Genomic DNA, 14,962 nt, shown 5'->3' on the forward strand with positions numbered 1-14,962 from the left:
TAAAGAAAATTTGGTACATATACACCATGGAATACTATGCAGCCATAAAAAGGAATGAGATACTGTCCATTGCAGGGACATGGATGAAGCTGGAAGCCATCATTCTCAGCAAACTAACACAGGAACAGAAAACCAAACACTGCATGTTCTCACTCGTAAGTGGCAGTTGAACAATGAGAGCACATGAACACAGGAAGGGGAACAACACACACTGGGACCTGTTGGGGATTAGGGGGCAAGGGGAGGGAGAGCATTAAGACAAATAGCTAATGCATGTGGGGCTTAAAACCTACGTGATAAGTTGATAGGTGCAGCAAACCAGCAGCACATACGTATACCTGTGTAAAAAACCTACAAGTTCTGCACTTGTGTCTTGCAACTTAAAGTAAAATAAAATTTTTTTAAAAGATTGGAAAAAAGAACAGATTTAGAAGGCTCACATTACTGAGGGTGTGTCTTAAATAAAGCCATGGCAATCAAGACAGGATGGAATCAGCATAAAGGTAGAAAAATACATCAATGAAGTAGAACAAAAGGTTAGAAATAGATAAAACATATATGGTCCATTATCTTTTTGAAGACGTACCAAGGCAATTTAATTGAGAAGGAAAAGTTTTTTCAACAAACGGTACTAGACTAACTGAATAAACAAATCACCCTCAAAACTCAATCTGAGGTGGACTAAAATCAGTCCTAAAATCAGAAAGCTTAAACTAAAATGCTTCTCAAAGAAAACATAGGAGAATACATTCGCAACTTGGGGCAAAAGATTTTTTTTTAACGGACCCAAAAGCACTAAGAATAAAAGAAAAAAATTGATAATTAGCTTTAGTCAAATTAAAAACTCCTGTCATCAAAGGCACTGTTAAGAAGATAAAAATAGGCCAGATACGGTGGCTCCTGCCTGTAATCCCAGCATTTTGGGAGTCCAGGATGGCGGATTATCCGAGGTCAGGAGTTTGAGACCAGCCTGGCCAACCTGGTAAAACCCTGTCTCTACTAAAAAAAAAAAATACAAAAATTTTCTGGGCATGGTGACGCATGCCTGTAGTCCCAGCTGAGGCAGGAGGATGGCTTGAACCTGGGAGGCAGAGGTTGCAGTGAGCCAAGATTATACCACTGCACTCCAGCCTGGGCAACAGAGTGAGACTCCATCTCAAAAAAAAGGAAAAAAAAAAGAAGATAAAAATGGAAGCCACAAACTGGGAGAAAATATTTGCGGTACATATATCTGACAAAAGAATTGTATCCAAAAGTGTAAATTAGAGTTGTAAATCTAATTGTAGATTAGAATTGCAATTTGTAAATTGTGAAGAATACACATTAATAATAAGAACCCAAGCAGCCCACTTTTTTTAAGTGGGCAAAAGACTGGAACAGACACTTAACCAAAGAAGATATATGGATGGGCAATAAACACGTGAAAAGACTCAGCATCTGAGTCATCAGAGAAATACAAATTAAAGCCACAGTTAAATATCATTTCACACCCTGCTAGAATAGACAAATAGATTAATAGAATAGAATAGAGACTCCATAAATAGACCTACACAAATATAGTCAACTGCTCCTCAACAAAGAAGCAAGGGAAATACAATGGAGAGAGGATAGTCTTTTCAACAAATGTTGTGGAAACAACTGGACAACCATAAGCAAAAAAAAAAAAGAATATATAGACTTACATCTTTCACAAAAACTATCTCAAATGAATCATAGATCTAACATAAAATGCAAAACTATAAAACTCTTGTACAGGGGTCCCCAGCCCCAGGTACCAGTCCATGGTCTGTAAGGAACCAGGCCACGTAGCAGGAGGTGAGCCATTGGTGAGTGAGTGTTATCTCTTAAGCAGGAGCTTCGCCTCCTGTCAGATCAGCAGCATTAGATTATCATAGGAGCACGAACCATGACATGAACTATGCATGCAAGAGATGTAGGTTGCATGCTCCTTATGAGAATCTAATACCCAATGATCTGAAGTGGAACAGTTTCATCTCGAAACCACTGGTGAATGAACACTGGCTTCAGCTTTAGGTCACCAGCAGTATTAGCTGCTAACAAGAGAACCTGTCCTTTGAAGTTTGGAGCCAGATGTTGACTTCTCCTCTCTAGCTGTGAAAGTCCTAGATGGCATCTTCTTTCTATAGAAGGCTGTTTTATACACTGAAAATCTGTTGTTTAGTGTAGTCGTCTTCATCAATTATCTTATCTATATCTTCTGAAAAACTTGTTGCAGCTTCTACCTCAGCACTTGCTGCTTTCCTTTGCACTTTTATGTTATGGAGATGGCTTCTTTCATTAAACTTCGTAAACCAATCTCTGCTAGATTCCAACTTTTCCTTTGCAGCTTTCTCAACTCTCTCAGCCTCCATAGAATTGAAACAAATTAGAGCCTTGTTCTGGATTAGGCTTTAGCTTAAGGGAATGTTGTAGCTAGTTTGATCTTCCATCCAGACCACTCAAATTTTCTCCATATCAGCAAATAGACTCTTCTATTTTCTTACCATTTTTGTGTTCACTGGAGTAGCATTTTTAATTTCCTTGAATAACTTTTCCTTTGCAATCACAATTTGGCTAACTGTTTGGCAAAACATGCTAGCTTTCTGCTTTTCTCAGCTTTCACATGCCTTTCTCGCTAAACTTAATCATTTCTAGCTTTTGATTCCAAGTGAGACACATGCAACTCTTCCTTTCCCTCAAACACTTAGAGGCCATTGTGGGATTATTAATTGGCCTAATTTCAATGATGTTGTGTCTTGGGGAATAGAGAGGCCTGAGAAGTGTATGAGAGTTGAGGGATTTGCCAGTCTGTAGTGCAGTCAGAACACATACAACAATTATTGATTATGTTTGCCATCTTACATGGACGTGGTTCACGGCACCCAAAAACAACTGCAATCGTAACATCAAAGATTATGATGACAGATCACTATAACGGAAATAATAATAATGAAAAAGTTTGACATATTGTGAGAATTACCAAAATGTGACTGACACAGAGACATGAAGCGAGCGCATGCTGTTGGAAAAATGGGACCAGCAGACCTGCTTGACACAGAGTTGCCACAAAACCTCCAGTTGTAAAAAGAAAAAAAACACAATATCTATGATGTGCAATAAAGTGAAGCGCAATAAAACAAGGTGTGTCTGTATTGCATTTTCTTTCTTCTGGGTTCAATTTCTTGCTTTTTGATGTATATGATTTAATAATTCTTTCAGCCAGGGTCTGTGAGTGACAGATTCTCCAGTGTTTATCTGAAAATGCTTCTATTTTTCTCTCACTGTTGATTGTCAATTTGATAAGGTAGGAATTCTGGGTTGACAACACTTTGAAAATATTATTTTTCTAATTGAATGCCCTTTATTTCCTTCTCCTGCCTGATTGTCCTGGCCAGAACTTCCAACACTATGTTGAATAGGAGTGGTGAGAGAGGGCAGCCCTGTCTTGTGCCAGGTTTCAAAGGGAATGCTTCCAGTTTTTGCCCATTCAGTATGATATTGGCTGTGGGTTTGTCATAGATAGCTCTTATTATTTTGAGATACGTCCAATCAATACCTAATATATTGAGAGTTTTTAGCATGAAGTGTTGTTGAATTTTGTCAAAAGCCTTTTCTGCATCTATTGAGATAATCATATGTTTTTTGTCATTGGTTCTGTTTATAAGCTGGATTACATTTATTGATTTGCGTATGTTGAACCAGCCTTGCATCCCAGGGATGAAGCCCACTTGATCATGGTGGATAAGCTTTTTGATGTGCTACTGGATTCAGTTTACCAGTATTTTATTGAGGATTTTTGCATCGATGTTCGTCAGGGATATTGGTCTAAAATTCTCTTTTTTGGTTGTGTCTCTGCCAGGTTTTGGTACCAGGATGATGCTGGCCTCATAAAATGAGTTAGGGAGGATTCCCTCTTTTTCTATGGATTGGAATAGTTTCAGAAGGAATGGTACCAGCTCCTCCTTGTACCTCTGGTAGAATTCGGTTGTGAATCCATCTGGTCCTGGACTTTTTTTGGTTGGTAAGCTATTAATTATTGCCTCAATTTCAGAGCCTGTTATTGGTTTATTCAGGGATTCAACTTCTTCCTGGTTTAGTCTTGGGAGAGTGTATGTGTCAAGGAATTTATCCATTTCCTCTATATTTTCTAGTTTATTTGCGTAGAGGTGTTTATAGTATTCTCTGATGGTAGTTTGTATTTCTGTGGGATCGGTGGTGATATCCCCTTTATCATTTTTTATTGCGTCTATTTGATTCTTCTCTCTTTTCTTCTTTATTAGTCTTGCTAGCGGTCTATCAATTTTGTTGATCCTTTCAAAAAACCAGCTCCTGGATTCATTGATTTTTTGAAGGGTTTTTTGTGTCTCTGTTTCCTTCAGTTCTGCTCTGATCTTAGTTATTTCTTGCCTTCTGCTAGCTTTTGAATGTGTTTGCTCTCGCTTCTCTAGTTCTTTTAATTGTGATGTTAAGGTGTCAATTTTCGATCTTTCCTGCTTTCTATTGTGGGCATTTAGTGCTATAAATTTCCCTGTACACACTGCTTTGAATGTGTCCCAGAGATTCTGGTATGTTGTGTCTTTGTTCTGGTTGGTTTCAAAGAATATCTTTATTTCTGCCTTCATTTCATTATGTACCCAGTAGTCATTCAGGAGCAGGTTGTTGAGTTTCCACGTAGTTGAGCAGTTTCGAGTGAGTTTCTTAACCCTGAGTTCTAGTTTGATTACACTGTGGTCTGAGAGACAGTTTGTTATAATTTCTGTTCTTCTACATTTGCTGAAGAGTGCTTTACTATGACATGATTGTATATCTAGAAAACCCCACCATCTCAGCCCAAAATCTCCTTAAGCTGATAGGCAACTTCAGCAAAGTCTCAGGATACAAAATCAATGTACAAAAATCACAAGCATTCTTATCCACCAATAACAGACAAACAGAGAGCCAAATCATGAGTGAACTCCCATTCACAATTGCTTCAAAGAGAATAAAATACCTAGGAATCCAACTTACAAGGGAGGTGAAGGACCTCTTCAAGGAGAACTACAAACCACTGCTCAATGAAATAAAAGAGGATACAAACAAATAGAAGGACATTCCATGCTCATGGGTAGGAAGACTCAATATCGTGAAAATGGCCATACTGCCCAAGGTAATTTACAGATTCAATGCCATCCCCATCAAGCTACCAATGACTTTCTTCATAGAACTGGAAAAAACTACTTTAAAGTTCATATGGAACCAAAAAAGAGCCCGCATTGCCAAGTCACTCCTAAGCCAAAAGAACTAAGCTGGAGGTATCACGCTACCTGACTTCAAACTATACTACAAGGCTACAGTAACCAAAACAGCATGGTACTGGTACCAAAACAGAGATATAGACCAATGGAACAGAACAGAGACCTCAGAAATAACACCACACATCTACAACCATCTGATCTTTGACAAACCTGACAAAAACAAGAAATGGGGAATTGATTCCCTATTTAATAAATGGTGCTGGGAAAACTGGCTAGCCATGCATAGAAAGCTGAAACTGGATCCCTTCCTTACACCTTATACAAAAATTAATTCAAGATGGATTAAAGACTTACATGTTAGACCTAAAACCATAAAAACCCTAGAAGAAAACCTGGGCAATACCATTCAGGACATAGGCATGGGCAAGGACTTCATGTCTAAAACACCAAAAGCAACGGCAACAAAAGCCAAAATTGACAAATGGGATCTCATTAAACTAAAGAGCTTCTGCACAGCAAAAGAAACTACCATCAGAGTGAACAGGCAACCTACACAATGGGAGAAAATTTTTGCAATCTACTCATCTAACCAAGGGCTAATATCCAGAATCTACAATGAACTCCAACAAATTTACAAGAAAAAAACAAACAACCCCATCAAAAAGTGGGCAAAGGATATGAACAGATATTTCTCAAAAGAAGACATTTATGCAGCCAAAAGACACATGAAAAAATGCTCATCATCACTGGCCATCAGAGAAATGCAAATCAAAACCACAATGAGATACCATCTCACACCAGTTAGAATGGCGATCATTAAAAAGTCAGGAAACAACAGGTGCTGGAGAGGATGTGGAGAAATAGGAACACTTTTACACTGTTGGTGGGACTGTAAACTAGTTCAACCATTGTGGAAGTCAGTGTGGCGATTCCTCAGGGATCTAGAACTAGAAATATTTGACCCAGCCATCCCATTACTGGATATATACCCAAAGGATTATAAATCATGCTGCTATAAAGACACATGAATGTATGCTTATTGTGACACTATTCACAATAGCAAAGACTTGGAACCAAGCCAAATGTCCAACAATGATAGACTGGATTAAGAAAATGTGGCACATATACACCATGGAATACTACGCAGCCATAAAAAATGGTGAGTTCATGTCCTTTGTAGGGACATGGATGAAGCTGGAAACCATCATTCTCAGCAAACTATCACAAGGACAAAAAACCAAGAAGCGCATGTTCTCACTCATAGGTGGGAATTGAACAATGAGAACACATGGACAGAAGAAGGGGAACATCACACACCAGGGCCTGTTGTGGGGTGGGAGGAGGGGGAAGGGATAGCATTAGGAGATATACCTAATGTTAAATGACGAGTTAATGGGTGCAGCACACCAACATGGCACATGTATACATATGTAACTAACCTGCACGTTGTGCATATGTACCCTAATACTTATATAATGAAAAATAAAAATAAAAAAATAAAGAAAATATTATTTTCCAATTTTTATTTATTTTGGGGGACTCTTTTTTCTATAACCATCTTTTAAATTTTCTTTATCTGATGTTCTGCAATTTTACCATGATGTGGTTTGCTTTTGCTTTTCCTACTTGAAAAGTCATTCTTCAATCGAGAAAACTCTTTAGTTATTACTTCTTTAAGAGTTGCTTCTCCCATATTTTCTATTCTCTTCTGAAATATCTCGTAGACCCTGTTGGACTTTAGCCTTCTATACATCAATTTTTTTAATCTCATTATTGTTAACATCTCTTTACATTACTATGTTGAATTACAGTTTCCTAGCTTTCTTTTCCATTCCCTAGTTTTCTCTGTAATTATTAGGGTGTGGAGGGGGACTTTATTTGTTTGTTTTGTAGAGACAGGATCTCCCTCTGTCACCCAGGTTGGAGTGCAGAGGTGTAATCATAGCTCACTATAGCCTCCATCTCCTGGGCTCCAGGGATCCTTCTGCCATAGTCTCCCGAATAGCTGAGACTACAGGCAGGTGCCACCACACCTGGCTATTTTTTAAATAATATTTTGTGTTTTGCAGAGATGAGGTCTTCCTACGTTGCCAAGGTTGCTCTCAAACTCTTGGCTTCAAGTGACACTCCAGCCTGACCCCCCACATGCTGGGAATACAGGCATGAATCACCATGCTCAGCACCTTAATGATTTCTAACCTCCTTTTAAATCACTCGTTAATTTTTTTTATCATTACCATATTTTCCATTTTAAAAGTATTATTTGGTTCTTTTTCAAATTCTCCTATTCTTTTTAAAATACTGTATTTTTCCTTTGTAATTTTTCTCCTGTATTTTAAAGGTTTAATCTTGTTAAACATATTTTATATTCTCCTTCAGATTGTTTTGTTATATCCAATTCTGGGAGGGTTAATCCTTTTGATGACATCTGATGTCTCTCCAGCATCCTGGTTCGCATGTAATTTTGTATTGTAAACTCATCTTTATCTTATTTATTATTCTTCCATGAGACTTTTATGGGTCTTGTTTGTGGAAATATTTCTACAGGAAAATTTCTTGATTACTTCTTTTACAATCCTGGGGCACCGTCAGTAGTAGTCTTGAACTAGTATTAGGATTATTTTTGGAGATTTCAATACTGTATACATAGGACAGATTTAGATTGTAAAGCCTGGGATTTCAATTACTGGTAGTGACTTTTTTTTCCTTACTTATGGCTCTGAACAGATGATAGTGTTATTTAATGCTTCTTTGGGCTAGTGAGTAAAATTTTTCTAATCTTCTTTTCTTGGTTGATCCTACTCCTTAAGGCTTAGGTATTTTGCTGGTGGCTCAGGTCCAGCTCCCTTGCTTCACACAGTATAGAAATCATGCCTCCTGTCCCCCTGAATGCACTGAAATTGCACCAGTGCTTGCTCCCCCTCATAGTATTGACTTTACTCTTTATTTCTGCCACTTGTGATTTTTCTTCAAGAAAGAAAGCCTGCTTGCATATTTGAATTATTGTCATATTTTATTTATAACTTCTATGTTTGTAAACAAGAAGGAGATCCATCCATGTCTACTCCTTCTGTCTTTTTGCTGTAAGTCAAGAGTCATTTCTTAAAGTTAAGGAGTAATTTGCCAATTTTTAGAACAAGGGTCTTGGTCCATATCTTCAAATCCTAGCACAATGCTGTTGAATAGAAGGTACTCAACAAACATTTGCTGACTGGCTTCTTTGCCAATTGCATCTTGGTTGAGAATATCTAGTCCAAGTTGAACTAACAACTCCTCTGTCACAATCACCTGTTTAACAACTTGTGCTATGCACTTCAAGACTCTAGCCTCTGAAATACCTAAATTACCCACAAAATACAGCAAAAATAGTACTGGTATCTTTAAGACTGTATTTTTACCTAAAGAAAGTCAGACTCAGAAAGATTAAGTGGCTTGTTCATATCATATAACCAGTTTTAGAATTATGATCTTGAAAAAAAGTGACATTAGTTATTCATCAACCCAACCCCCTCATTCTACATAAAGGCTGAGTGATTAGTTCCAGATCAGTAATTAATTGGTAGCAGAGCAGGTGCTAGACTCAGATCTCCTTGTAACTGATCAAGTGCTTCTGCTCCTTCCTCACAGTGCCTGCCTTTACCATTGATTGCAACAGGCAGCATCAGCTTCCTTTTATCTGAGGCGCCATATTTTGGAATATATTTAATAGCAATATTTTTCTTTTTTAACACCAGTATGATAATAATAATTTTCCTATATTCTTTTAAATTGTACAAAGTAGCATTTCTAGAATTACTAGCCCTATTTTCAATGCTTTTACTACATATTTTCAATGCTTTTAATACACATCTTGGAAGTTTAAATACAGAACATATACAACACATACATGCTGCTTGAGAAAGTAGCATAAAATAATATTAAAGATTCCAAATAAAAAATATTAATTTCTTCTCCTAGACAAAATTAGAGTCTGTTTTGAAAAGTTTGATTTTAATAAGTAGGGAAATAAAAACGTATTTCCTTAGTCTAAGAAATTTCATCTGCAGATCCTTTCTAGTGCCTAGCTTAGTCTTTTGGGGTTTAAAATCCAGGCATCTCTCATTTGTCCTAATTTGAAATAGTTTGGTGACAAACTCATCAAAGTTAACTCTTAAATGAGAGGACAATGTTTGGGAAAGTTTATTCTGGTTGTAAAGATAAAAACCCTGAAAGATTTGTACAAATAAAATATATATAGTCTTTATTTAAGGTAAAGTTTGTCCAGTATTAACTACCTGGTTAAATATTTCAATAAACTGGTTAAATAATTTTTCCTTTTTTAATTCTTATTATACTTTGGTATGCATGGCTAAATATTTTAATAAACATTTTTCCTGATGGTACAGTGTAGCATACGTATTGAAAGGCAAATGCAGGAAGATGTGCCAGTTCTTAGAACTGTTTCTGTTTCTGTTTTGAGCTAGTCAATTGAACTTAATGATTAAACCTATTGTAAAATTTTGGATTGGTAATTTGAGTCTCAATCCAAAGGTCCAAACTAGGTCAATGGTATCTATTCAAGGTATAAACCAGGGAGTGGAGAAAACTATGCTCTGCATTGAATTATCTAAAAATACCTAGAGGATAGCAGCCAACAATTATTGAGTACTTACAATGTCCTAGACATCATCTTAAACTTTTTAATGTATTGACTCATTTAAGCCTCATGGGTTTACTACTATGCACATAATAGGTAGGAAAACTGAGACTCAAAAATGTTGAATAATTTGCTCAAAGTTAATAATTTGCTCAAAGCTAGTGAGGGGCATTATTGGGATCTAAACTCAGGCAGTTTGGCCCCAGAGTTTTCTTTCTCCTACTGTTGTACGTTTTCCCCTATACTCTCACGTGTCTATTTTAACCACTATATTCCATGTTAGATCATCAACATTTGTGTCATCAAAGAACAACAAGTGGTGGAGATATCCAGAATTTCGAGTAAAAATATCTAATACCTTGAAATCCAGGAATAATCCACTAAGCCAAGATTCTAGCCCCTTAGTTCAAGAAAGTAACTTTTAAAATGGAATCAACACTTTAAACATCACTGATTCTGATGTTAAAATAATCCATGCCCCTCAGCCAATTACATAGCCAAACTGGAATAAATTTATTTTAAAAATCCCTTCCCTTTCATAGACTTTTTTTTTTAATTTAGGGGGTGGTTATGTGAGGAAGCAAGAAGGAAGACCGGTTAAGGAGCAGAAGAAAGATTTACAACACCAGGATTAAGACAAAAGAACACTATAGCTGCCTAAAACCAACTTTCTCCCTCCAGAAAACACTACTCTGGACTCTTTTTTTTTTTAAACCCCCAAATGCAAATATCCTCCAGGAACATTCACATGAGTTAGATTTATTGAGTTTGCCTCTGAAAGCAGTACTGTAATTGAGTGAAATTAAAGCCAAGTATCTATGGTCAGATTATTTTTTGACAAACAATAAACTCTCATTGACCTTTCACAACAACCTGTATTTTCCACAGTGTAAGAATTATCAGGCCAGGTGAGGTGGCTCACGCCTGTAATCCCAGCGCTTTGGGAGGCCGAGGCGGGCAGATCACTTGAGGTCAGGCGTTTGAGACCAGCGTGGTCAGCATGGTGATACCACATCTCTACTAAAAATACAAAAATTAGCCAAGCGTGGTGGTGGGTGCCTGTAGTCCCAGCTACTCGGGAGGCTGAGGAAGGAGAATTGCTTGAACTCAGGAGGCAGAGGTTGCAGTGAGCCGAGATATGCCACCACAGTCCAGCCTGGAGACAGAACGAGACTCCATCTCAAAACAAAAATAAAACAACAACAACAACAAAAATTATCAATGCTATGAAGTCAGACCTTGGGGTCTGGGAATATTTCAACGTCCTGAAATATTGCAGGACTGAAGAACAGGTGTATTCTGTGATAGAGAATGAAGGTTAGAATATCTGGAGATAAGCGAGGATAAAGAAAAAAACAGTCCTGGTGGCAAAGAGCAGGAAATTCTATGAACCAGGAGAGGTGTAGAATATGGTCAAATAAGGCACTACTCATGTGTTTTGAGGTTCAGATACTCTCCCTTTGAGAGGAGTTAAAGAAAACATTTTCTACCATTATGATTGTGGACATCTATCTATGATTATATCAGGCTTAGCACAAGTTGGATAACGCCAATGGGAAGAAATATAACAAAGCTTAATTATGTTTCCATTTTACTTTCATCATCAAGAGTGAAGGGGCCCAAAAGCTATACTGCTTCTTGTGTTTTTCTATGAAGAATGCCCAATGTGAAAAGGGTGGAGTTCTGGCAAAACTGAGATTTGCTCTAAGTTTTTAGCATAGTACCTAGAACATAGTAAGAATTTTTAAAACTATAGGTATTATAATAATTAAATGCATAAATAGCATAAATATTGTTGTACATCAGTGTTTACTGCCAAATCAGAGTAACTTCTTTCTGAAATTTACTCAGAGCCGAATTTGAAATTTTTTTTATTTTTCACAATGAGGCCATTACTTTTTCAAGAAAAATAAAAGTGAGAGAGACTTAATTTTTATGTCCTCTTAATTTATATATGTTACTCCAGCCTGGAGTAATTATTCAAAATAAATTTTGAATGCAATAAAATTAATTTATGCAAAATTTTGTGTGTTTATATATATTTTCCCTACTAAGACATTTATAGCTTTCATCAGTTTCTCAGAGATATGTGTGACCTCTCTCCCCCTTAAAAAAAAATGTAAAAACAATTTATGTCTAAACCTGAATAAAGGACCCCAAGCAAGAATATTCAACAATTACATAGGATGGGATGGGATAGGATTAAAAAAAATGGAGTAGAGTGGAGTGGAGTGAAGTGAAAAGAAACAGAATTTACCAACTCAAACGCATTCTCAATAAAATGTACAAGGCAAAATAGTTACAGCAAATGGTGCCAGTCTTCCACTCTTTTTTTTTTAATGACAGTGAGAACCCTCTCCTCTTCCATTGGGTTTACCCCAAAGCTAAGAGATATCCCTTATATAAACAGCCAATTGAAAAATGCTGCTCAGAACAAGAGAAAAGTTTGTCTTTTTGAGGAGCTGGTATGCCTCTACTGTTAGACATGGGATCTTTATTACTTATTATGCCTCCTTTTGTATCTTAGTACTCAGAAACTTCAGGAATATATTTTGTATTTATTTTAAGCAACTCCCCCCAAGTCTTGAACTTTCATGATTTCTGTCCCCCATCCTGCACTCTTTCTCATGTTGTTTTTGTACTTTGGTCCTTGTTTTTAATGGTTTTGCTATAACTGTGTCCTTTATAAGTCACCATAAATTTCCCTTTAAAAATAGATGTCACTTACATAAATGAAAAAAGGAAGGGAGGGAAGGAAGGAAGGAAGGAGGAAGGAAGGAAGGAGGAAGGAAGGAAAGAAGGAAAGAAAGAAGGAAAGAAAGAAGGAAGGAAGGAAGGAAAAACAAACAAAACTTCGTGAAGTATGCCCTTTAAATGAGGTCTTATAAATTTGGCAGCCTTAATGGGGTAAAATCCATAGTTCATAATTTTTTAACCTGAATGAAACTATTTTACAACCTTAAACAAACAAACAAAAACACATTTGCTCCAAGTTTAAATTTTACTATTTTTGTTCTGGTAAATTTTCTCATTCTATTTCTCTAAATACTATTGATACAGTATTCTCTAAATACTGGTTAGGGTGGTGGGGTAGGGGGAGGACAGATCCATCCCCAACTACCACTCCATCAGCAGCCAGTATGTCAGATCCCTCTGTTGGTCTTCAACAGTGGATCTTTGCAGCCATGCTCCATGCTCCTGCTAGCTCGCCAACCTTCTGTCCTCCCCAGTTACCTGCTCAGAGGGCATACTGCCTCTCCTGCTGCCTTTCCCGATCGGCATTATTTACCCTTATTTATTGTTTCATTAGAAGCTTTCTCTGATTTTCACGAAAGGGAGTATGTAGCCCATCCAACATTGAATTCCTTTATGGAGAAGCTCTACAGCCCAAGGGATCCAGCATTAGGATCATTGAAATTTTGCGTTCTGAGTTCCAGCAGGCTTGTCTTTAACATCATTGTTTTACTCACTACTTCCCCTCCCAGGTCCTCCTTTTCCAGGCCAGCTCTGGCACACAGCGGGGGACTAACAAATGTTTGTTGAATAATCAGGAAAGTCATTTAAAAATGGTTTTTAAATTTTTGATTAGATTCCTACATCTGGAAAGTGGGAAATTTGTGTGCAAACCATGAGATCATTTCACTTAAACCTTAGTGATGAGTTTCTTTAACTTCTCTCTTAAAATGAAATTCCATTCTGTGTATGTTTGATTGTATGTGTGTTATGCACGTGTGTGTATGTGTTTGATGCATGTGTGTGTCCTTGTTCATAATGATTTACCCTTTCCTGAATTTAGCCAAACAGACCTAAACGTGTGTTACTAATTGTTTTAATTATTACTCTTCTACCACTTCAGTCTGGAATTAAAAGAGCATAAAGAGGCCAATTCAGTTACGTCACTCTTCCCCCTGCCCACTCACACCCACACCTATTCATTTCTATTCAACCATCTGCTAGGCTTAACTGACTTGGTCTTTTATATCCCATAAATGGCACCTTGGTGGAATGCCTCAGACTGGACAAGGTACCTCCCAGTACTTGTGCATCGGGTGGTAGGGACAGAGGTCCCATGCCTTCTCTTACTCTGAGTTAAACATAGCAGGACAACATTACCTCTTTGGATCCTGATCACAATCCTCCAGATGCCCAGTCCCAAAATGATGCCAGTCAGTAGTCCACACACAACAGCCACCAGCACCCTAAGGTTCCAGGCACGGCAGGAAGCCATGGTGAAGCCAAACCACAAATCCAATCCTGGGTGAGAAACAACTAGCTTCTTTTCTTCTTGAGCTAAAAAGTTTAATCAGAAACTATTCTAAAACAGAAAAACAAGTCCTCCCCTCAGTGATCTGTCAGACAGATGTCTTTATATTTTAGGACTTTTGAGGCTAATCCAGTAGGATGCAGTTTGAATCTCCTAATAAAAGGTGCCTACTCTGCTTTCAATTTCCTCATCCTTCACTGAAGGAGAACGTGAAAAAAGTGATTAGAGTTATGGGAATAGGGAGATAACTCAGGGCAATAAAGAAGAAGGGGAGGGACTAGCCACAAGGGTCAAAGAGTGAATGCCCAGACAAGCCACAGAGTGAAGGAAGGGAACAAAATAGAAGAAACCAAAGAGGAAATCACAAAGGCAGTGGATGCCAGTAGTCACCTATGGCTCAGCTTCCTATGTTTTTGTCTTGGGAGGATATGCAGAGATAGACTGGCAGGTGTTTCAGACCACACAAAACACTCTCTCGGGGAAATGAACTAGGTTGTCAGTAAGAGGATAAATGGCAATCACCACACATGATTTTTAGCGCTTGCATTTCTTTAAGGAGCCTACATTTTGACAGATGCAGTTGGTGAGTGTGCATACTGGCACAGGGTGGGTCTTGAAAAGCACTAAAGCCCAGCATGATAACCCATCTGCTATGGGCTGAATTGTGTCCCCTCCAAAATTCGTATGTTGGAGTCCTAACCTTCAGTACCTCAGAATGAGGCCTTATATGGAGATGTGGTTACTGCAGAGGTGATCAAGTTAAAATGAGGTTGTTAGGTTGGTCAGTAATCAATATGGCTGGTGTCCTCATAAGAAGAGGAAATCTGA

At 37.7% G+C, this 14,962-nt stretch overlaps 1 protein-coding gene across 1 annotated transcript in view; it reads right to left on the bottom strand.

Moving 5' to 3' along the window:
- Positions 1-14,354, bottom strand: part of ADGRG7 (adhesion G protein-coupled receptor G7) — an 83,791-nt gene extending 69,437 nt beyond the window's left edge. The window contains exon 1 of the mRNA XM_024245292.3: positions 13,984-14,354. Within this exon, the coding sequence (XP_024101060.3) occupies positions 13,984-14,098 (115 nt within the window). The 5' untranslated portion in view covers positions 14,099-14,354. The remainder of the gene's footprint in view (positions 1-13,983) is intronic.
- Between the last annotated feature and the right edge of the window lie 608 nt (positions 14,355-14,962).

The sequence above is a fragment of the Pongo abelii genome, chromosome 2 (genome assembly GCF_028885655.2).
Source record: "Pongo abelii isolate AG06213 chromosome 2, NHGRI_mPonAbe1-v2.0_pri, whole genome shotgun sequence".
Classification (NCBI taxonomy): Eukaryota; Metazoa; Chordata; class Mammalia; order Primates; family Hominidae; genus Pongo; species Pongo abelii.